The sequence below is a fragment of the Oncorhynchus clarkii genome, chromosome 5 (assembly GCF_045791955.1).
Source record: "Oncorhynchus clarkii lewisi isolate Uvic-CL-2024 chromosome 5, UVic_Ocla_1.0, whole genome shotgun sequence".
Lineage (NCBI taxonomy): Eukaryota > Metazoa > Chordata > Actinopteri > Salmoniformes > Salmonidae > Oncorhynchus > Oncorhynchus clarkii.
Genome location: NC_092151.1, coordinates 56333105 through 56357667, shown reverse-complemented (window position 1 = coordinate 56357667; position 24563 = coordinate 56333105). Strand labels below are relative to the sequence as shown.

Genomic DNA, 24563 nt, shown 5'->3' with positions numbered 1-24563 from the left:
GAGGTGCTTTCCTTTCTATTCAGTCGCTCATCGAATACTGACGCAAGCGAATGGGCAGTTATAGAAAAATCGTGCGCTTTTGACACTCCTTATCCTGCTTTTGCTGAAGATGTGTGCGCTTCCTCCATCATTCAGCTACGCCTCTGAGACACGCCTCTCATTCGGCTCCGTCTTTATCTTGATCATTTTTTTTCAATTGTTGTTTTCAACACCTAATATGATTGCTGAATTTAATCATGTGGGTTGTTTTTGATCGTTTTTTTTCTCTCACTCGTCGATTATTAGATTATAGCCTGTTTGTGAAACCAATCCGTTTATTTTGGAGAGAAGCTGGAACAGTATCATGTCAATCAAAAAATATATGATTGCTTTTGATTAGATCGGGTTCTTCCAGTCAGTCCATGTAATAAATATACTGTTACATGCGGTGCTGTGGGCTTACATAATTTGTGTAATTGAGTAGATGCTATTTTCTGATGATAAATAGCATAGGGGCTCCCCGGCGTGCTAGTCCATATAGCTTCTTGAATCTGTGTAGACCTACTGTAGGCTATATGTGGCATGTCATGTATCCTAGGGCTAGGCTACACCTCATTTTCAGTTTTTGTCCCCTTGTTTCAAACTCAAATTCACACATGAAATGTCAAAAGAATATTACTTTCTTTTTTTAAAACTTGTCAATACCTCCAAAACTTTGTTAGCAAGATGCAAGAGCCACCATAAATTGTATTGTGAGGTACGTCATGGACTTCACACAAATTTGCCACATTGGTGTCAGGAGAGTAATGGCGCCACTGTCTGGCCATTAAAAATGTTCCCACAAACGCATTCCCACTTCCCAGCCAACCTTTCTTTGGTGCAGCTGACACAATAGATGAGCTTTTGTCTCGCTCCAGTGGTAAACTGAGAAACTCCAAGAGTGAGACGACACCCACCTCCATAACAATGGGCCATGGTTAACCAATGATGAATGGGGTCATGCGCACTTCTTTAATGTTTATCTTTACTGTGTTCGGCCAGGTGAATTAATAAGAATAAATAATACCTGGGAGGCAAAGTACACTGGGGATCTGTCCGTTCAGCACCTCGCTACCCTGGCCAGCAACCTCTGAAAAGGCAGCAGCGCCATCCACCTGTTCAGCACCATGGACAACAGCCCATGGCAAGCCTGTAGCAGAACACGTCAAAACGACCGAGCATTGATTCAATAAAAGTGTGCACAGTATTATAATTCACAGATGCACACATTATAGGTGGGTACAAAATCTGACGTCTGTTTGCTTGTCCCGCACTTCCACGCACACGTTTTAAGTTTAAGTTAAAGTTCAGGCTTTGCTGACCATTCTTTACGCCGAACGTCTGAACTAAATCCTTTTAACCCATGTGGCTATGTTTACTGCATTCATGCTTTGTAGAGTTTCTAAAGTTTCCATTGAATGCAGCCGATGCAATACATTAAGAAATAGACATTGGCTAGAGGTCAAACGTATTTCAAAAATAGTTATAATACCTTCTATATTCAACATTTGCCTGCCAAGAGAAATAAAGATATTTTTTATGTGGAATTGAGAGAGAGAGAGAGAGAGAGAGCTGTGATATGTGACATCAGACTATAGCGTCACAGCACGCAGCTAGTGGTGAATTCAGCATCCATCCCACAGAGTCCGCGCTCTCATTCCACGCCCTACTGAAATCAACACGGCTCGGGGAATGAGGTAAGAATCCAACACAATTGTAACGCTTAGAATTGTCTTACATGACAACATTTTAAATCTACGATAATTTTTTATACTATTTCTATCTCTCTGCATATTAGATTGGTTGTGTCGCGAGCTGCACGGAGGGAGAGTGGTCCTGATGTGAATAGAATGTTAAACAGGCAAATGCATGAAAGTGGGTTTGTTCAAGATATACATGACGCTTTTATAATTGAATAGATTTTATGTTCAATCTTTTGGAGCCCCAATTGTCCAAAGTATTTGGATAGTGTAGCCTAATACCTGAACATGTATGGGGTTGTAGTGGGCAAGGTCGATTGAAATAGGTAGGCTTATCCAGGTAACTTAATTTGATGGTTTATCCTAAAGGGTAAGTGGCAGGCTATTTATCAAACAGATAACCAACCCTCCATTTGAAGTCAATAAATCGTGGACATATTTTGCATTGAAATTGATTCGTGCATGTTGGTGCATTTTGTTCGACGGTGGCCTATTTGGAAGGTGAATCATTGACGTCGTCAATGGAAGAAAACGAGACCATCGCTGTTGTGTGATGTCCTCCTCCTTCATAGATGCAGTTTATTTTCCATACAGCTAGTTGGAGCCTTTTTTATAAAGTTGTCGGGCTAAGCAATAGTGGATTGACATTCATAACCTACACTGGTTGATGAGAAGGAGGCTTCATTGTCTGTCATTGTGTAATCCATAGGCTAAAAACAATGTATCGCGTTTACATTAGAATGCTTGCACGCACATTTTCATGGAGTATCATTTTTGTAATTTGTTTGAATCAATCACCTGAACCTCATCAGGGTAAAATATAATTGATTGTGACATTTCTGGGCAAAATATCCCACCCATAAGAAAATAGATAGGGTATGTGAAGAAGGAAAGCAGTAGACACATAGAGCTAAATATGACAGGCTTCATATAACACATGAAACATGGGGATTAAACCCAGCAGCAGAAAATAATATAGCATCATTGATCTTATTCTCTCACACACACACACACACACAGAGCAATGGTAACCAGTGCAGATCCTACTCTAATGAGTCTCTTAGGGACTGGCCACTGACTGTGCCTATGGCTTTGATTATACTCAGAGTGGCTTCAATCATACAACTACCGGGTGTGGCTGTGCCCTATTAGGTCTATTACCATCTGTGTAGGCCTATGTCTCCAGGTCTTCACACCAACATCCAGGAATCCAATATTACTATTTCCCTCACTGTTTTCACTTCCTCGTTGCAGTTGGCTAAACTGTCCAGGGGAACTGAACTGGACCACAGAGAGAACTGCCAGGGTCTGGAATCTTGGGCCTGGAATCTTCCAAGAGCTTTGGGCCAGTAACCGAAATGTCGCTGGTTCAAATCCCAGAGCAGACTAGGTGAAAAATATGCCAATGTGCCCTTGAGCAAGGCACTTAACTCGAATTGCTCCTGTAAGTTGCACTGAATAACATCGTCTGCTAAATGACTCAAATGTAAATGTAATCCCCAGGCCTGAAAATCCCAACAAAATGGAAAGCGCTTATGTAATATTACATAACGTGATGATTTTTTTTAGGGAAGGGGTGGGCTACTAACTGACACGCCAGATATTGTGGAGGAAAACAGCTGAGCCCTGATGTCGTTGGCATCACTATTTATTCTGTGTATGGATGTCTATGGACAACGACAAGCCTTGAATTGAGATTCAATAAGGTTGACAGGTCAATTTGCTTTAACCAAGAGAGCGTTAATTGGCCTGCCTCCCATAACTTCACATCATTCTCTAGTCCTGAGAAGAAGGGAGAAGGGCTTTACTGACAGGTCCAAAACATTTTACATCATATTTGAAGGGAGATTAGGATATAGACCTTTCATGAGCAGTCTATGTGAATTGACATTGGCAACCACGCCCAGAGAATAAGTACGAAGGATTATCAGCATTTGTCTTTGTATGACTTTGTTATTGAGGGAAGCATTTGCCAGTCTAGTGTAGCTGTGATATATTTGTTTTCCTAATGATGTGTGTTTTGTCTTGACGCACTCAAGGGAATATCCAAGTTTAGCAATGTCGGCAGATTACAAATGCATAACACCTAATCAGAGAGATTTCTATTTTCTGACTATTTTGACAGTCGGTTACAGAACCTCAGATCAAATGCATGTCTATGGTTCTCTCTTCAATGTCACTGATGGGGAAGAACCCCTGTCATCTACATTGAGGAAACAACCATACAGACATGCATTTGGCAGTTTCCCTTTAAAAATAAATAGCCAACTTTTCCAATGATTGGGAGGCAGGAACGATCATTTATTTGTTTTCCTCCTCTGCTTCGTCTCTCCTACAGCTAAGGGCCTTATTTCCATTATCACTGAAAGCCTTCTTTCTTCTAATGGATGCTGAAATGCTGCTCCTGTTGCTGCTTCAGATACAATCTCTGAGGCAGTGCCTTTCAGCTCTGAGCCAAAGTTATTGACAGAATTAGCTGAAGTGAACTAATGCCTGCCCTACTCACCATTTGAATGCTCATCACTCAGAATGCAAATGGAAGATCTCTTATCCACAGAAGATATAGTGGGATGATGTTAACCTCTGTCACTAGAACAATGGGAAATGTCCTCCGTTCTACCTATGGAAGCCTACCACCTCTTTACATTGTACACTGCTAACCTCCTCTCTTGACTCATCGTTACTGTATTAGTTGCTATGGGAGACCCACTTAGGTTAAAGATCATAGCGTTAGTCCATCATTTGTCTGACATTTGGACCCATGAATGGTTTAGAACCTGTAGACGGCTATAGCTAGCGAAAGCCTTTCCTTTCATGATGTAAGCTTGTATAAACAAAGGGCCAACGGCAGGTCACTAATTATGCAGTCTTCTTGAGTTGTTTTTACCACACGCATATCACCCTTTACATCTAGCATCCACGTAATTGATGAAAACAAAATGTTGCGGTCACTTTTGAAGGACGTGTCCCCAGAGAGACGGATCATTTTGTGTCTGGGTCATTTGAGAACTTCGGCACAGAGTTAAAGACTGTCGATGAGAGGCTTTTTGGCAAGTCAACTCCAATGCTAACACCGTATTGATTCCTCACTTAATGAACATGTACAGAATAGTCAGTCCCAGCTGTGACAAGCTGATGGAAACACTCTAGCTCTCACAGTCCAGTCCCTAGGCTGGGATGGCCATTTAGTTCCAGACTAGCAATGATCTGTGCTGTTAGCATTAGCTGTAACGTTAGCAATGAGCTGGCTAGGTAGGTCTACTGACAACATGTATGTTGTGTTAGCTATGTGTCAGACCCCGAAAACTCGATATACATCTACAAATAAGGCTGCTCTGTCTTATTTTCCCATGCCAGGACAATCCCTCTGTAAGCTTTGGATGTGTCCAATTGCCATGAAAGACGCTATTTTGAAAGAAGAAAAAATATCGGTGTCTGGAAACCTCACCATTAGGAAATTACATTTTGATCAGATTGCAGGACTTCCTCGCCCGTTCGCAATATCTGAATAATTGATGTTCTGGATTTAATTTTGGATGAGCGTCTACAGTAGATGCTCCTCCTACCTGGCTCACTCTAAGAATATTGGCATGACAGTATATTACCTGGCCTTTTGACCACATAAGCTCCGTCACTGTCAGAATGGGCTGGTCTGACCCCATGCTCAATCCATGGAAGTGGGTTTCTCCATTAATGAAAGATGGCGGTGAGGTGACGCATTTCTCATGAGATGGGAAATGCCCTTTTAATGCTGTGTCGTGGCATTTAGGAACTCACTTTCATTCAAAACCTCTGTGTTTCACTGTATGTTTCTGACCAAAGGGACCATAATAATAGCTAGGAATAAACAACCACTGCACTGCTGCATTGTTGATCCGTAGACTATATTATTTCATTGCACTTTATACTAGAAAAAGACTTATCGACGGTTTAGGCATTTATCAACACCGTGAATGCACCTGAGCTACTGCCCTACTGTGAGAGCATTGTGCGTCTTTCAGCGACACCTACTACAGCCCAATACGATTGATTCCACCGAATAGTGCACAAAGAACGAGACAGTCTGGTTGAGGAGAGGGAGATCCTCAGGCTCGCCATCTTCACGGGTAGGTGCCGTTGCCGTGGTAACCAGACGGTCTTGGAGGGAAAGGGTGGTGGAGGAAGAAATAATGCAGCAGTGTGGGTCGGGGGGAGAATCCTAGCTGTATGCTACTCGTGTTCTTTGTTCTGGCCTCACACTCTGCGCAGCCATTCATGGCCTACTTTCACTGTACAGAATGAGCTGCGGACCGTTGGACTGTATCGAAATGACTCACCCTGTAAACAATGTAATGATAACCTAATGATAGGGTAAAAAATAAACATATTATGATGATCATGATAACGCAAATCTATTACTTACCTCCTGTTTTTTTGGGACTGAACTACATTTAGAAACTCAGTAATGTTAGAAAATTAGTAGCCTATTATTATTTGATATTATAATATGGTTATTGTTAATGAATATGTATTCGAATTATTATTATTATTTAAAAATGTTATTAGTAGAATTAGTATTATTATTACAGCATCCTTGCTATTAGTGGCTAAGTATTTAAACATATGGCCATAATTATGACAAACAAGATGGGAGAGGCATCAAAAAGCTTATTTGGCTCCTACAAACCCTCATGGACCTCTAAACTTAAGCCCTTGACTGTTTCAGCACAACAAGACAACACTCAGAAACCATGATGTCTGCTTGTTTATTGTCAAACCCAGAACCCCCTTTTCCCCCTTTATGCCCACACAGCCTTTGAGTCATTGTCCATCGTCAGGGGACAGTGCTCTTGATTAGCCTTTTTGTTTCGCCTGACTTAGTTCGCTGACTTCACAAGCGCCAGTTGCAGCCAGTGGATGTGGCTCAGACCTTTGGCTCCTATTGTGTTTGCATGACTGGAGAGAGAGAGAGAGCCTGTAGTGCAGAGCTGACTAGCTAATCACAGCACGGCTCGTCCACAGCCCACTGCTGCTGAAGGGCATTTATGCTCTAGCATGGCTAATGTTCAGCCTGACCTTATAGGCGTGGAACAAGGCTTTGTTTGCGTTTTTGTTTGTTTACATTGTCTAAACATGGCTATTACTTAATCCTAAACATAGTTATTATGAAATCTGAAAATGGTCATATATCAGTTCGGAATCATCTTGCCACATTTCTCTATAAAGTGTAGGTGTGTAATGTGTTACTCACAGTAGAGGAGTTGAAGATAGCCTCCCGGGCCAAGGGTTGTGTAAACTCTGGTTACTGCATATACACTATATATACAAAAGTATGTGGAAAACCCGTCAAATTTGTGGATTTGGCTATTTCAGCCACACCCGTTGCTGACCGGTGTATAAAATCAAGCACACAGCCATGCAGGCTCCATAGACAAACATTGGCAGTAGAATGGCCTTACTGAAGAGCTCAGTGACTTTTAACGTGGCACCGTCATAGGATGCCACCTTTCCAACAAGTCAATTCGCCAAATGTCTGCGCTGCTAGAGCTGCCCCGGTCTACTGTAAATGCTGTGAAGTGGAAGTGTCTAGGAGCAACAACAGCTCAGCCACAAAGTGGTAGGCCACATAACCTCACAGAACGGGACTGCCTCGGTTGCAACACTCACTACCGAGTTCCAAACTGCCTCTGAAAGCAACGTCAGCACAATAACTGTTGGTCTGGAGCTTTATTAAATGGGTTTCCATGGCCGAGCTACCACACACAAGCTTAAGATCACCATGCAGAATACCAAGCATTGGCTGGAGTTGTGTAAAGCTCGCCGCCATTGGACTCGGGAGCAGTGGAAACACGTTCTCTGGAGTGATGAATCACACTTCACCATCTGGCAGTCCAATGGACGAATCTGGGTTTGGCAGATGCCAGGAAAACACTACCTGCCCCAATGCATAGTGCCAAATGTAAAGTTTGGTGGAGGAGGAATAATGGTCTGGGGCTGTTTTTCATAGTTTGGGCTAGGCCCCTTAGTTCCAGTGAAGGGAAATCTTAACGTTACAGCATACAATGACATTCTAGATGATTCTGTGCTTCCAACTTTTTGTCAACAGTTTGGGGAAGGCCCTTTGGTGTTTCAGCATGACAATGCCCCCATGCACAAAGCGAGGTCCATACAGAAATGGTTTGTCGAGATGGTTGTGGAAGAATTTGACTGTCCTGCACAGAACCCTGACCTCAACCCCATCGAACGCCTTTGGGATGAATTGGAACGCCGACTGCAAGCCAGGCCTAATTGCCCATCATCAGTAGCCGACCTCACTAATCTTCTTGCATCTAGCTGAATGGAAACAAGTCCCTGCAGCAATGTTCCAACATCTAGTGGAAAGCCTTCCCAGAAGTGCGGAGGCTGTTATAGCAGCAAAATTGGGACCAACTCCATATTAATGCCCATGATTTTGGAATCAGATGTTTGACGAGCACGTGTCCAGATACTTCTGATGATGTATTGCTTTTAGTCACTCACTGATAGAAATAAACAGTGATTCAACATCAGATTGTGGTTCTGAATGGAAACTGCACAAGCCAGTTGTGAAGTACCCAGCACATCATGTCAATAGCATTCCATTTGGCTGGTATTAATAGACTTGCACTATATGAATTGCTTTCTTAACCACGCACAATAGGGATGTGCCGTCCAACATAGCTACAGGATGGAGAATATAATATAGAGTTGTTTGGCTCTGCTACATCGATTACTCCTACCCCCTATTACCCCTTCTGATTGGTTCGGCCTTTATTCATCTCATCCTCACTTTTACCACCTTTTCCAGAGCGTGAAAGGGGATTGGCTGTTTCCATAGAAACAGTCTCGAACTGTTAGCACTCCGTTGGCAGGCTCGCTAACACTCACACCGTCTGAATTCTATTCCTCTGGGGGACAATTTCCTCACAGATTACCCAGCATGCATTGCGGCCCCACCAGCAGCAAATGGGACACAACAGAAAGAGCCATGTTGGGGATAAAAAGAGAGCGAGGAAAAAATGCAAGAGAAATAGCCATCACCTGACATAAATATGTCACTGCAATTAATGCTTTTGCCACAAGGGCAATTAAGATGGAAGGACGTTGCGATAACGTTGAACCGTGAGCCAGCTCATGAATATATTCCTTTGATGGAAGAAACCTAATTGGAAAAATCAACCAGCTGTATTGAATTCCCTTAGGACCACAATCCAACACGCCCCCTCAGTACCTACTCCCTATCCAGCATTGCTCAAGCATCAGTGGCTGGCCTTCAATAACAGACTGCCACACTGCCTTCAATGCTGTCCGGCAGAATAACGAATGTGTTTCATGTCCCCCACTTTGAAATGACAAAGAGCTGTGTGTTCAAGGCATTGGCATTGATGTGTCCCCATATGTCCACAGCCATTAGATAGACACGCTAAGGCTGCTTTGTGTAGGCTGGATGCATATCATCACCCGCCTAATTGCAGTAACATACTGCGTTGCTTATCAGTACATGTGGACACAGATAACAATGTGTGAGAGAATGTGACTCGCTGATGGAAACATTAGGAAAAATACCACCACTCTCATTGCTCCAACCCATTGGATATTCAGTATTGATTTGCGAGTCTGTATTTGAGTTACATTGATTTTTCCAAGCTTGTGGATGTCCTTTGCATAACACTCTGGCCTGACATTCACTTTAAATGAACATTACGTAATTGCTCAGTTTGCTTGTTGAGAGAGAAATTGTGGGATTTGACTTTAGCGGAATAAGGCAACAGAGTACACAGACAGGACAACAAAAGAATGGACCGAATTCAATCAAACCCACACTTTGGAAAAATAATTGTTGCAATCAAAATGTCTGTTTCACCAATAAATATTGTACAATTAATCACATACAAATGTGCATTGATGTTGCGTAATAACAATTATATTTTTCTCAATGCAAATCAGATTGAGTTTGAGTATGTGCCAGTCCTCTATTTTCTACTATAAAACATTTCAACACGTTCAATCCAATACTACATCAGCCCTATCTCCTCCATTTTGTTCCACTGTGAATTCCCTAAAGGGTTGAAAGACAGACACAAGGTAATGAAATGCAGCACTATTCCAGCGGAGGGTTTGCCGCACTGACATTGCCTGTCTGCCCCCAGAGCACCGTGGTCCATAGTCGCAGACGCCCTCCTCCGGTAATATCGAAGTGGGCTGGATTGCATCTCCCCCTTATCAACGCTACTGCTACGGGAAGGGAATCTCATCACTAGGGCTAACAAAGACTGGCCGAGGTCTTTTAGCAATTCAGATGGCTGCACTGTGCAGGAATGAACGTTTGTTCAAGTGAAATGAAGTGTCATCAAAACCCATTGAAATTAATTTGAATAAGACTTGTCTTTTTTTGTATGTCTTGGTTTGTATTCATGTGGGGATTTGATGACGAGTAATTCTTCAACAAGTAATATTTCTAACTATTAATTACCCCCCAAAAATGTATGCATTTCAATTCTGCGTTACATTTCATTTCTTTGTTAAAAATAGCAACCATTGAAATTCCGTAATAGAGCAGACGATTGCTCTTGCTCTCTCTGAAAAGCAAACATCCTCAAGTAGTCAAAATGTCACACCACTTGTCGTGCAAGTCTTACACATAAAAATGATGTGTCAAATTACAGACCCAGGAGAATCACTGTTGCAGTTGTTGTCATGAAGAGCAGGAAGGCTTTAATAATGTAGATCTGTCACTGCCGTCGGAGTCTCCATAAAAAGCAGAGCGAATGACTGCTTCAGGCATTATGCACAAATGCATACTGGCTTCATTTGGTTTCATTGATGTCAAGGTGACTGGGGATGAAATTGTGAATTTGATTTGCTTCTATATAATTGCATCAAAGCCACCAGTAGTGAGATTGGAGTCAAATTCGATTTATTGTACCATATATTTATGAAACACTTCCACTCCTTCAAACCTCAGAAAATGGCTCCCTGCAGCCCCTTTATCAAAACGGCTGCATTGTTTTTCCTCACTGACAACATTTCTTATCTAGTAACAAATTATCAAATAACATGCAGGTGTAGGATCTTAATCTGATCACTCTTTTGTTGCAGAACATTTCCTGCACCACAGGAAATGCAGATAAGCTTTATGATTTACATAAATTCACTGAAAACCCACACTAACACACGGTTATATTAACAGTATTGCACCTTTCATGTACCCTCATTTTAATAAACTAATAGCTTAACCACTGCTCAAGTAACATTATGGGAGAAACGTTCAAATCCTGTTGCTGCAGGATTACTTTACTGTGAAAATACTGGTCAAATTAAGATCCTACATCTGTAGCACATCCAATTTATGAGTTACAATGTGATGTATACACAAATGATGCACAAAAGTTTCAAATGATCAGCAACTATGATAAATACTGTATGCTGCAATGTCATTTTGATATGGTTTTATATTCAACTGCTGTAACCAGCGGTATCAAATACCATAATATTATCCAATCTCCATAACAACCATAGACTCTAAAACCAGATTAAAGCGTTGCTTAAACAAACTGCAGAGCACATTGCCAATATTGAATGGCCACACTGAGAGTGAATTCAGGCTCGGCCAAGCACAAAGATTGATCAAAACCGAGCTAAACTTGATTTGACAGATGATTAGGTTCTCTGTGTACCATCTGCTGCCAACCTTACACTGCAGAGAGGAGAGAGAAGGGATGTAGCCGGAGGAGCCCTTCGCATGTTCTACATTGTTTATATCGACACTGCCGCTCAAAAGTTTGGGGTCACTTAGAAATGTCCTTGTTTTTGAATGAAAATCCTTTTTTTTGTCAATTTTAAAATAGCATAAAATTGATCAATACATACCGTGTAGACATTGTTAATGTTGTAAATGACGATTGAAGCTAGAAACAGCAGATTTTTTTAATGGAATATCTACATAGGTGTACAGAGGCCTATTATCAGCAACCATCACTCCTGTGTTCCAATGGCACGTTGTGTTAGCTAATCCAAGTTTATCATTTTAAAAGGCTAATGGATCATTAGAGAACCATTTTGCAATTATGTTAGCACAGCTGAAAACTGTTGTTCTGATTAATGAAGCAATAAAACTGGCCTTCTTTAGACTAGTTGAGTATCTGGAGCATCAGCATTTGTGGGTTCAATTACAGGGTCAAAATGGCTAGAAACAAATAACTTTCTTCTGAAACTCGTCAGTCTATTCTTGTTCTGAGAAATGAAGGCTATTCCATGCGAGAAATTTCCAAGAAACTGAAGATCTCGTACAACGCTGTGTTCTACTCCCTTCTAACCAGAATAGAAAGAGGAGTGGGAGGCCCTGGGGCAGAACTGAGCAAGAGGACAAGTACATCAGAGTGTCTAGTTTGAGAAACAGACGCCTCACAAGTACTCAACTGGCAGCTTCATTAAATAATACACGCAAAACACCAGTCTCAACGTCAACGGTTAAGAGGCGACTCCGACTCACATTAACAATGCCTGCACTGTATTTCTGATCAATTTGATGCTATTTTAATGGACAAAAAATGTGCTGTTCTTTAAAGAACAAGGACATTTCTAAGTGACCCCAAACGTTTGAACGGTAGTGTACGTATGGAGGAGCCCTGAGCATCTCTTTTTATCTATGTGCTGCATAAGTATCAATTGGGAAATAAAACGGGCAGTTTTCCTAAAAATGACTCTGCAAAGACAATGAAATAACCTTATAATAAGAAATGCATGATATGCCAGAGTTTGCCAAGAAGCTAACCTCCACACCACACTAACCTTCAATCTCACTTGTTTCTCCTTCCGTGCAGGGACCACAACACTGCCTGAAGATGGCAAACTCCACGGCTTCCTATGACCAGCTGGTCTACCAGGTGGAAGCTCTCCGCCAGGAGAACTCCCATCTGCGTAGAGAGCTGGAGGACAACTCCAACCACCTGTCTAAGCTCGAGAACGAGACCACCGACATGAAGGTGAGAGAGGGCAAAGGGATGACCCCAGGGCTATGGGGGAAATAATAATAGGATAGGATTCGAGTGTTGATTTGATGTCGCAAAGGTGGAAGTTCAACCATTGCATTGACCTTATAGTTTGTTGTTTCGTTGCATATAGACCAAAGATTTTAAAACGTTTAAGACACAGATGATTAAGTGTTGCTAAGATAAAGTGTTGCTTTGGTATCTAAAAGACAATGTTTTCATTTTGGAATTTCTCTATGCCTACAGATGTAGGATCTTAATTTGATCACCATGTTGCAGGAGAAATGTCAAACCTGTAGTGTATTTGAGGATTTAAAAAGGCTTCTGATGTTTGTAATTTCTACATTGAAATTTCAGACGATTTTCCCTTACCAAAAATGTATCAACCACTACAAAAATGTCCATTAATTATAATCCACATAATTCACATTTCCTGTTGCTGCAAGATTATTCTCCTGCAGTAGCAAACAGGCTCAAATTAAGATGTAGGATCCTTCCCTCTATTTTGTCAAGTCGTGGCTAATAGCATAATTGAGATACAGATCGGACGTATTCCAATTCAAAATCCACTCAGTTCTGCCCAAGATGGATAGAGTTCAGCCCCAATTCTGGAGGATGCTGTAGACTTCATGTAACTCCTTCACTAATGACCCAGTTTCCCTCCTGAGTGACTGGAGACACTAATGCTTCATGGCTAGCATCCCTAGCCTAGATAGACGAGGCACTGGGCCACACTTGAATCATTCTTCTTTCTGCACGGATCCATCCGGTTGTCTTTGTTACAGTAATGATGCCAGCAGGGATTGAGACAAGCCGCTGAGGAAGAAGGAAATCATTAGACCATTCAGCCCATAAGATGTTTTCTCATTATAGATTTTTTTTGCTGTTTGAAATCCTTGCGTGTCTGACCGGATAGTCCTTTTTTCCCCCCTCTGTGGCCAATCCTCTCCCTGGATTCCAGGAAAGAATCCGCTTCAAGTTTCTGTCACACCATGTGTCATTGCAAGGATGGTTTGCTGTTTGGTATTCGTCTGTCTATTGACAAAACGGTTGGCCTTTATAGACATTCATCATAATATGATATCAGTGTGGATTAATATGATCGGGATCAGATGGAGATTAAATGGCACACCCCGACTCTGTGTACCACTTCATCTCCTGCAGAACATTGCAGAGTCCTTGCGTTACCTCGGGAATAAATCAGCTCTATCCTGCATAATCACCCAGCTCTTGTCACTGTTACTTCAAATCAAACTGTGTTATTTGGAAAATGATTTCCTTCTTCAAAAGACAGAGAGGAACTGCAGCGCCAGCTGTGCCATCAGAGACTCTGGGTTCGCGCCCAGGCTCTGTCGCAGCCGGCCGCGACCGGGAGGTCCGTGGGGCGACGCACAATTGGCCTAGTGTAGTCCGGGTTAGGGAGGGTTTGGCTGGTAGGGATATCCTTGTCTCATCGCGCACCAGCGACTCCTGTGGCGGGCCCGAGTGTAGTGCACGCTAACCAAGGTCGCCAGGTGCACAGTGTTTCCTCCGACACATTGGTGCGGGTCGCTTCCGGGTTGGATGCGCGCTGTGTTAAGAAGCAGTGCTGCTTGGTTGGGTTGTGTTTCGGAGGACACGTGACTTTCGACCTTCGTCTCTCCCGAGCCCGTACAGGAGTTGTAGCGATGAGACAAGATAGTAACTACTAACAATTGGATACCACGAAATTGGGGAGAAAAAAGGGAGTGAAATAAATTTACAAAATTTAAAAAATTTAAAGATAGAGGAAAACTGATGAAAGAGATAGCAGGGACTTCTGCCTTGGCATATTTTATTCACAGGGAGGAATATACCTATTGGTTCTCTACTGGCTCTGAATAGAGATTTGTATTCCCAACGATGTGCCATCATTTGAAAATGGAGAGAATAAACCATAGACCCATTTGATTGCTTTGTTGTGCTACTTCTGACCCAATAGACACTCTCAATGTCAGGGGAGTTTGGATTACTGGTAGAATTAGGGACCATCCCAAGAGTGGTGGAATCGGGCTTTCCATTGTGCTTTAGAGTGGCTTTAGCCTAAATTCTGTGTACTGTGGACTACCACTAAAACACTGTGCACCTGATTCTGAGAGGCATGAGCAGAAAGGTCAAAACATGTAACATAATCTGGTTATTAAAAAAAGCCCCACTCATCCTTCTTTCATAGTGAATTATTTCAAATCAGAATTGACGAAATGAACAACAAAACATACCCGAAATACGATTTCTCCGGACCCATAGCTGCAGCCAGCAACATCAATCATGGTCGTGATAGTTCTCAATCTGAAACTGTAATCATAGGTGCCAACCCCAATGCACGTGGGTTTGTCCGACAACTCCTCTGGCACATGTGCCCAGATGCTGAGCACAGCTGGATAATCCCCAGCTTAAGCCTTTAAGTTCCTGAGGTCGGCTTTAGCTATCAGCAGAAAACCAAGATTCTCTGTAGAGAGCTCACACTGCCGGATACTGGTGGCAAACAGACCAAACCGTCCATCTGAAGAAGAAAAAAAATGTATCTTTTCCAGTAAAGAGGACATTCATTCGAAGAAAGGCTGGGATTTCAGGCAAGCTGCTATGATATGCCATCTTACGAGAGGATAAAAAGGAGTGGAACAAGAGTCATATACAGTGTTTTCATTGCTTGGTTTATTTCACCTCTAGGTCATCAGAGACCCAGCAGGTTGTAACTCTTTTTTTTTTGTTTTACTGTGGCCACAACAGCAATTTGAAGTTGACACAGTAATTATGATTTGCTTTCTCCACTCTAGGGGGTATTGAAGGGCCTGCAGAATAAACTGGAGCTGGAGGCTGGCACTTTGGCCTCCTCAGGGAGGACTGATGTGCTGGATCAGCTCAAAGGTACATCTGATGTAGTTTTCCATCTATTTTCTCCCATTTTAATGTCTGTCTTGCATTAAACTGATATTGTACACAGCTCATTCAATAATAGGACATTTCAATGGTTCATTAAAAAAAATGAATCTCTCTCTTTCTCTCTCAGAGTTGCACATGGACCTGACCAACTACTATGAGCTGAAGTACCAGCCGCACAATCTGCGCGTCCTGCCAGACAGTCTAGCCAGTCTGGGAGCTCAGTCGAGTGACATGGACGATCGTCTGGCCTGCTTGCCTCCCTCCTCCTCCAGAGCCAGGAGCCCCCTACGGCCTTCATCCCGCCAGAGCTCCTCTCTGTCAGGGGAGGGCACGGCCGTGCATCCTGGACACCCCCACCTCATGGATGGAGCCCTGGCCAAAGCCATGCTGGGAGACGGACGTATCATGGCCCAGCATCTGGAAGACCTCTACAAAGAGAGGTAAGCGCTTTACCATTTTTCAATCAGATGCATGCATTACTTGTAATACTACCTTAAGCATCATCATTCACTGGAAATCTGTAGTCCCCCCCCCCCCCCCCCCCCCCCACACCCCCACATTAAAAAAGGTGAGGTACTATGAATCCCCAGTGATGTTGCGGATGGTAGTCTCTGTGTGTTAAAGGTTTGTGTGGCTGTGTGTGTTCCAGGGCCATGCTGGTGAGTGAGATAGACAAGGAGGAGAGGGAGCGTCACTGGTACTACAGCCAGCTCCAGGGCCTGTCTCAGCGGCTGAACCAACTGCCACGCATCGACACAGTGAGAGCAAACTCAAAATTTAAACTGTGTAGAAATTATAATGGACCTACATTCATACAGATTCTTGACTGTGTCCAGCTCGTTAATAATCAGCTAAATGAAAGCTAAACAGTCAGGGAGAATTTGAAAATTCCAAAACCGATGGATAGAGGACTACTTTTTGACCATTTTGACAGCGAGGAAATATAACCAATTTTCAGCTCCAGACCTTGTTGAAGACCAAATGCTTCCCTGGGGAAGAATGAGTTTGACACCCCTGGTTTACATAGATATACACAAAAAAATGTTTTGTTGGTATGCTCATTGTCATGAAATCAACTCATTATTGTTTAAACAGGTGTGCAGGTGAGATTCAAACTAGCAACCATTTTGTTTCAAAATTGATTCTTGTGTTGCGTGGGAACTAACCTCCTCTTCCTTATTGTCATAGTTCTCCATACAGATGGACCTCATTCGGCAGCAGCTGGAGTTCGAGGCGCAGCAGTTGCGTTCTGTCATGGAGGAACGCTTCGGAACCAGCGATGAAATGGTCCAGCGGACTCAGGTAAGGAGAAGGACTCTCTGCCAAGTCTGTCTCTGGAATGGCAACACAGACAGTGACATTTGGCAGCTGTTGTCAAAGCATTCACTTACATTATTGAGTGTGGTACTTCTTCCTGAAACGTGTTTGGGATGCAACAGATGGCCCAGTTTGGCCTGCATATCCATATCCATACACAGTTGACATGTAAAAAACACAGAAATTAAAAACTGTGCTGTTATGGAGGGTGTTTTACAATGTTTGTCACCTCACAAAATGTCCGTGGCGACCAAAGACTCTCCCTCTCTCACTTGCTCATCCCTCTCTGTCTCCCCTCGCAGATCCGTGTGGCTCGTCTGGAACAGCTAGAGAAAGAGCTACAGGAGGCCAAGGAGTCCAGAGGCAGCCAGGAAAAGAACCTGTGTGAGGTGAAATAAACAGCACACACACACACACACACTTGAGATACAGGTAAAACAAAGGGGCCTAGTGTCGACTGTCCAACAGAGGCAGCACAGATGAATTGGTTTTCTGAAGTATGTACATAAGACTTCAACTGCAAAGGCCATTATGAACAGTCAATACACACAACGATTGAGGTGCGGTAGATAATCCTGTGTTCTGTTTTCACAAAATGATTTTGTACTGTAAAACATGAAAGATGACAAGGATTAGTTTCCCTCCGATGTGATTGATTTCACGTTGTCCCCCGCCTCTCGGCATCTGTCGGTGAATTTAAATCATATTGTCAGTTTTCCTCGTCCTGTGACTGGTTTAATATTTCCCTCTCTAATTCCTCTCCTGTGTCTTGTCAGCACCGCGCTGCATGTTTTATCGGTGCTATGCAATCACTATAGGGGGCCGGTACACAAACAGGCGCAGTGCCACGCCGCTGCCTTCAACATCGACACGTGCTGAAACTGAGTGATGTTTGATGTGTCTTCTAGAAACATCTTTATTGATGATTTTTTGAGAGTACACAGGCACACCACCATATTGGATTTTAAAATAAATGTTTCATGCTGTGCGGTGGCGCAGGGCCAGAAAAGAAATGTGGGTTGGGCAAAATTTGGGCACTCAAATCCTCATTAAATGATCATAAAAGCATAGCCGACCTTATACCCTACTGTAATGGACCACACACAACAAACCATAGTACATGTGATTTCGGATTACAGACCAAATAGTCTCGTAGGCCAACGGAAATCCGTTACTTGCGTTTCACATGCGACTCACATAGACCTACACGCAGGCATATAAATAACCATAGACATATAATGAATAGACAATGAGACTATAATATAATGCCCTTATGTAACAGTAATGATTGCAATAGGCTTGGTAACCTCTCACTGGCTCAGATACCAGGAGATGCTAGGCTAGGCGGCCACAAATGTAAGCATTTAACACTAGGAAAGCAGAGAGCGTCATATTGACTAAAAACAAATGTACTTTTTTAAATTGCTTTGCCATTTTTACACTTATGCCCCCCCCCCATGCTTGACTTTTTCTAAATAAGTCTATCTAACACACTATTGTTGTTCAAATATTAATATCACAAACAGAATTTGTGTTAGCAGTTTAAAAAGAGGACAGGTCTTTTTTTTTTTCTTCATGCCTATCAAACCTGTGAAGCTGATGATGACCCGTCGAAACTACACCTAACTATATCGAAACTAATTTCACACGCAACAATAGAGTTAGCCTAAAGACCAGATTAAATTGACAATAGTCTGATGGGTAAGAATATTATCAATTGTTAAAATATATATGAAGAATGTAATGAACCGCGCAGCTTGGAATTGACACAGAGGCAGGGAAATGAAACAGAGTGCCAAAAAGGGTCTTTGCAAATGATCCTACAGTCGCAAGCAGGTAAGATGTTTTGATGTCTATATAGTAACAGAAAGAGCAGACAGTTAGAATGTTGATTTTCAAAAGACACGTCATTGGCCCGAAGGGGGTGTCCAACGAGGCCTGTTTAGTGTTAATCACTGGCACGGAGGCCAATCAAAGTAGATCCGGTTTGCATTAGACATCATCAAAGGAAACTTAAATAATAGCCTAGTAGTATGCTAATACACATAATACTAGGCCATAGCCTATATAGACTAAAACAGTGGTCACCAACCTTTTCTTAACCGAGGTCACTTTATGAGTCAAAATGCAAGCAGAGTGCAATTCTCTGCTGGGCGCGGAAGATGGAGTGTGCCTACAATGTATTGTTTGATATCAATTAAATTATCAATAGCCTATAGGGCCTAACTACAGGGCAGTTTTATCACCCCCCCCCCCCCCCATTTTTTTTTTTAAATAAATAAATGACAGGTTATTTATGTTGACTGGAAATAAATATTGTTTCATGCATTTGCCTATTTTCATATATAGTATAATAAGAGATGTAGAGTCCCTTATATTTCAAAACTCGATTCTCAAGCTAGGCTATATGATAACACTGGTAATAGGTCAGTTGTTATAGCTAAGCTGTATGATAACACTGGTAATAGGTCAGTTGTTATAGCCTATTACTTGTGAGGCACATCGGAGCATAAGTTGAAATAATTTTTTTTTTTTTTTTTTTAATCTTTTTTTATTTCACTGGACTGATGGTCATGTTTCAGCGGAGGGCGCGTTCCTGATTTCTGAAAGTGTTGCATAAAAACAGTGTTGTAGTGGTGATCAGTGTCTCTGAATGTACCAAAACTGTCTTTAAGGCCCTCCGATTAGAATAATGCAATCAGTGATTGATCTAGAGGGTGGAGGCCCTTCATGGCGAAATCACTGATATCAAATAACTTGACAAATGCTCCAACCTTCTCGTCTATACACTGCCTCTTGAAAAAAATCTCATAGTGAGCTTTGTTTGGCCATTTTACTTGTTTACTTTACAAGTTGTCAATCTCTTTCGTTTTCCCAGCACCCCCTTACTGCTTGCTATGAATTCTATCTGACGGTGAATGCATGTTTAGGCCAGTGCTTGAGTTGGGTACCGGTACCGTTTATATTTAGGTGCAGGAACTCCTCAATTCTTTCGAGATAATATTCTATAGGAGGTGCCGGTCCTCCGTTCCGGTGAGCTCATGCCCAAGTCAAGTAAAGACACATCATGTCCCGTTTAGAACACTGACAGGTAAAGCATACAAATGAAATCAAAATGATTTATGTATATTAGCCAATCTTATTGGGTGGGCCTGGCTCCCCGTGTCTACGCCTGGAAAACCCACAAGCTGCTCCCGTTCATTTGATATTGCTGAGCAACACCGATGAGATCATTTTGTTTTTGGTTGAAACTTGATAATTGTGAATTTGTATTCGCCACGTAATTAACTGGTTACACCAAGTTTGGGAATTTCAGGTTTTAAACGAGTTCATATATTCTTCATATATTGATTCACATAATCAGTTATTTTACTTGAGGGGGTTCCACTTTGGGTTAATTAATTATGAACTAGTTTAAATAAATCATTGTAGACAATTCGATTGAGGCAATTTCATAATTGATCAGATTCAACCTGGGTGAACCTTTGGCCTAGAAAAACAGGGATAAACAAAAAGAGATCTGTTGGTTAACCAAAACAATATATTGTACATTTTATGAAGTGACCGTTTGATTGGGCCTTCGTACTATTTTGTTATCAATTCAAACTAAAATTCTAATACAGAATCACCTGTTTTACATAAGTATAATATTTTATTAGTATTTACTGTACATGTCAATGATGTTTATTCCATCCTATATGGTTTTTATGGGGGGTTGATGCTTGAACATATGATTCTAATAAGGACAGTGCACTGTGACTGTTTACAGAATACCTATTATACAAGTAGGATCTAATCCTGTAGAGTGTGGAATGCTGTTATCCTGTAATATACTGAAAATCCACTTTAATATTAACCTTGAGCTGACTGAGCTTAGCTGCTGCACTGCGCAGCAGGCCCAGCCGCATCTCTCTCTCTCTCTCTCTCTCTATCCCTCTCACCTTGTGTCGCTCCCTGGCTATGCTCTCCAGTGCTGCCGTGCTGCTATGCAGAATGCAGGCTTTACCCCTCTTTAGCTCGGCTCCAATTGGTCGCTCCTCCCAGAAAGTATAGAGTTGCTTAGGGACTGCAAACTTGGCAAAGAAGGGAGGTGTGTTTCGGTTGCCTAAAACAATGTTACCTGTGTCCCAGACTGGCCCGTCTATGTGTCTGTGTTTCTATCTGTGGGTGCTCTATAGGAGAATAGCAATGATCTCTATAGTGCCAGGATGCAGGGAGAAATAAATAAAAGGGGCTACAACAAAGATTTCTTAATGTCCAACAAGCTTTCTCTGCCCTTAACCTTGTTCGGAATACTTCCAAAACAAAGGTCATGTGGTTTGGTAAGAATGCCCCGCTCCCCACCGTGTGCCCCTCTCCCCACCGTGTGATTACTACCTCTGAGGGTTTGGAGCTTTAGGTAGTCACCTCATTATAGTACTTAGGAGTATGGCTAGACAGTACACTGTCCTTCTCTCAGCACATATCAAAGCTGTAGGCTAAGGTAAAATCTAGACTTGGTTTCCTCTATTGTAATCGCTCCTCTTTCAAACTAACCCTGATTCAGATGACCAGCCTACCCATTCTAGATTACAGAGAAGTAATTTATAGATCGGCAGGTAAGGGTGCTCTCGAGCGGCCATCAGATTTGCCACCAATGCTCCTTATAGGACACATCACTGCACTCTATACTCCTCTGTAAACTGGTCATCTCTGTTAACCCATCGCAAGACCCACTGGTCGATGCTTATTTATAAAACTCTGAGGCCTCACTCCCTCCATCTGAGATACCTACTGCAGCCCTCATCCTCCACATACAACACTCGTTCTGCCAGTCACATTCGGTTAAAGGTCCCCAAAGCACACACATCCCTGGGTCGCTCCTCTTTTCAGTTCGCTGCAGCTAGCGACTGGAACGAGCTGCAAAAAACACTCAAACTGGACAGTTTTATCTCAATCTCTTCATTCAAAGACTTAGAAACTCTTACTGACAATTTTGGCTGCTTCTTGTGATGTATTGTTGTCTCCACCTTGCCCTTTGTGCTGTTGTCTGTGCCCAATAATGTTGGTACCATGTTGTGCTTCTGCCATGTTGTTGTTGCTACCATATTGTTAGCATAGCAGCAACACAACATGACATGTTGTCGTCTTAGGTCTCTCTTTATGTAGTGCTGTGTTGTCTCTCTTGTCGTGATGTGTGTTTTGTCCTATATTTTTATTCCAGCCCTTGTCCCCGCAGGAGGGCTTTTGGTAGGCCGTCATTGTAACTGACTTGCCTAGTTTTTTTTATTTTTATACAATAGACACATTGTTCCATGTTTTTCAGGGCTATTGTCATCCATCTTGTAGCAGACAGCAGGTTCCTGGTCAATACATTGTAAGCTATTGATTATGTATTTGAACTGCGACAATTAATGGGGTAAAAGCTACTGCAGATTCAATCCATCAAAACACAGACACATTTAGCATGGTTGTCTTGTTATTGGCGAGATAACACTTTATTGCTTACAACATGGAGCTATTCAGACAAGCATATGTCTATAGCCCTCCCCCTTTGTCTGAGAGTGAGTCTTTGGTGTGATCAGGCACAGGCTCTCTCACACACACACACACACACACACACCCTGCAGCACCAAGGGTTACCATGGTGATGGGTTGGGAGGATAAAAGAGTGGATAGATATTCTCTGATGATTTGTGATGTAGCCAATTGGTATGTCGAATGTAAATGGAGTGTGGTCTGTATGCTTGGAGTGTGCAGCTGGTACCTGATGAAGAGTATGTCTGTCTGCAGGGCCAAGATATTATAGAGTTGAAATTAAATTAGCTGAAATTAAATGTATTTATACAGTGCCTTCAGAAAGTATTCACACCCCTTTGTCCACATTTTGTTGTTTTACAGCCTGAATATAAAATGGATTACATTGAGATTTTTTGTCTCTGGCCTGCACACAATGTTTTTGACATTTTTACAAATTAAAAATTAAAAGCTGAAATTGAGTCAATAAGTATTCAACCCCTTATTTATGGCAAGCCTTAAGTTCAGGAGTAAAAATATGTTTAACAAGTCACAATACGTAGCATGGACTTTGTGCAATAAGTGTTTAACATGATTTTTTAAATCATTACCTCCTCTATGTACCCCACGCATACAATTCTCTGTAAGGTTCATTAGTCGAGCTGTAAAGGAGTGTGTAACTGGCTGCAGGGAAGTCAGGCGCAGGAGAGCAGAAATGGGAAGCACACGGAGCCCTTTATTGAGGCGAACAAAACACAAAACAAAACACACACGGCGCAAACCAGCCTGGAGTACACATACATTTACATATAACAATTCCACACACAGACATGGGGGGAAACAGAGGGTTATATGCAAGACGAGTAATGAGGGAATGCAAACTAGGTGTGCGGGAAAACAAGACAAAACAAATGGAAAATGAAAGGTGGATTGGCAATGGCTAGAAGACCGGTGACGTCGACCACCGAACACCGCCCGAACAAGGAGAGGGACTGACCTCGGCGGAAGTCGTGACTCGAGCAGTGAATTTTAAACACAGATTCAACCACAAAGACCAGTGAGGTTTTCCAATGATCGCAAAGAAAGGCACCTAGAAAAAGCAGACATTGATTATCCATTTGAGCATGGTGAAGTTATTAATTACTCTTTGGATGGTGTATCAATACTTCCCGTCACTACAAAGATACAGGCGTCCTTCCTAACTCAGTTGCCAGAGAGGAAGAAAACAGATCAGGGATTTTAAAACAGTTATAGAGTTTAATATTGTAGTTACTCCTCAATAAAAACCTAATTGACAAGAATGAAGCCTGTACAGAATAAAAAATATTCCAAAACATACATTCTGTTTGTAACAAGGCACTAAAGCAGCATTTCACAGACTTGTAATCGTTAAGTACTAGAATGTTTTTCAGGATAAAAAATTAATGAAATAGAACATCTGGTGCAATCTGCTTTCCACCAGACACTGGGAGATTAATTCACCTTTCAGTAGGACAATAACCAAAAACAAGGCCAAATCTACACTGGAGTGTCTTACTAAGAAGACAGTGACTGTTCCTGAGTGGCAGAGTTACAGTTTTGACTTAAATCTACTTGAAATTCTATGGCAAGACTTGAAAATGGTTGTCTAGTAATTTGACAAAGTTTGAAGAATTTTAGAGACTTACCCAGAAAGAATAACAGCCGTAATCCCTGCCAAATGTACTTCTACAAAGTATTAACTCAGGGTGTGAATCCTTATGTAAATAATATATTTTTATTTTTATTTTTACATTTTAAATAAATGTTTAATTATGGGATATTGTGTGTAGATGGGTGAGAATTTAATCAATTTTAAATTCAAGTTGTAACATCAAAATGTGGAATAAGTCAAGGGGTATGAATAATTTCGGGAAGGCACTGTAGCTGTCTATTGACAATAACATCTCACTCTGGTTTTTGACGCTGACTCCTAAATACTTAGGATTGAACAGAAAATGTAGAACATTTGTTTATTAACTTGTATGAAATTCCAATGATCTACCAATGCCAGCAGCTGCATACATTTCTTATTTATTTAGGCCTACCTATCAGGTATAATTATATTTGTACAATAATTCATGAGATACTAGCTAACACACTGTAAATAAATAATGTATCAATC

General features: G+C 41.9%; 1 protein-coding gene across 2 annotated transcripts in view; it reads left to right on the top strand.

Moving 5' to 3' along the window:
* Positions 1 to 1650: 1650 nt before the first annotated feature.
* The window catches only part of LOC139409046 (adenomatous polyposis coli protein 2-like), a 34159-nt gene continuing 11246 nt past the window's right edge, over positions 1651 to 24563 (top strand). The window contains exons 1-7 of one of the 2 annotated variants that reach the window (XM_071153705.1): positions 1651 to 1715; positions 12539 to 12700; positions 15502 to 15592; positions 15735 to 16047; positions 16257 to 16365; positions 16796 to 16909; positions 17227 to 17313. In XM_071153705.1, coding sequence (XP_071009806.1) covers positions 12560 to 12700; positions 15502 to 15592; positions 15735 to 16047; positions 16257 to 16365; positions 16796 to 16909; positions 17227 to 17313 — 855 coding nt within the window. In that variant the 5' untranslated portion in view covers positions 1651 to 1715; positions 12539 to 12559. Of the gene's footprint in view, positions 1716 to 12538; positions 12701 to 15364; positions 15414 to 15501; positions 15593 to 15734; positions 16048 to 16256; positions 16366 to 16795; positions 16910 to 17226; positions 17314 to 24563 lie in introns of those variants that run through there. The other variant, XM_071153706.1, reaches the window with a different exon arrangement.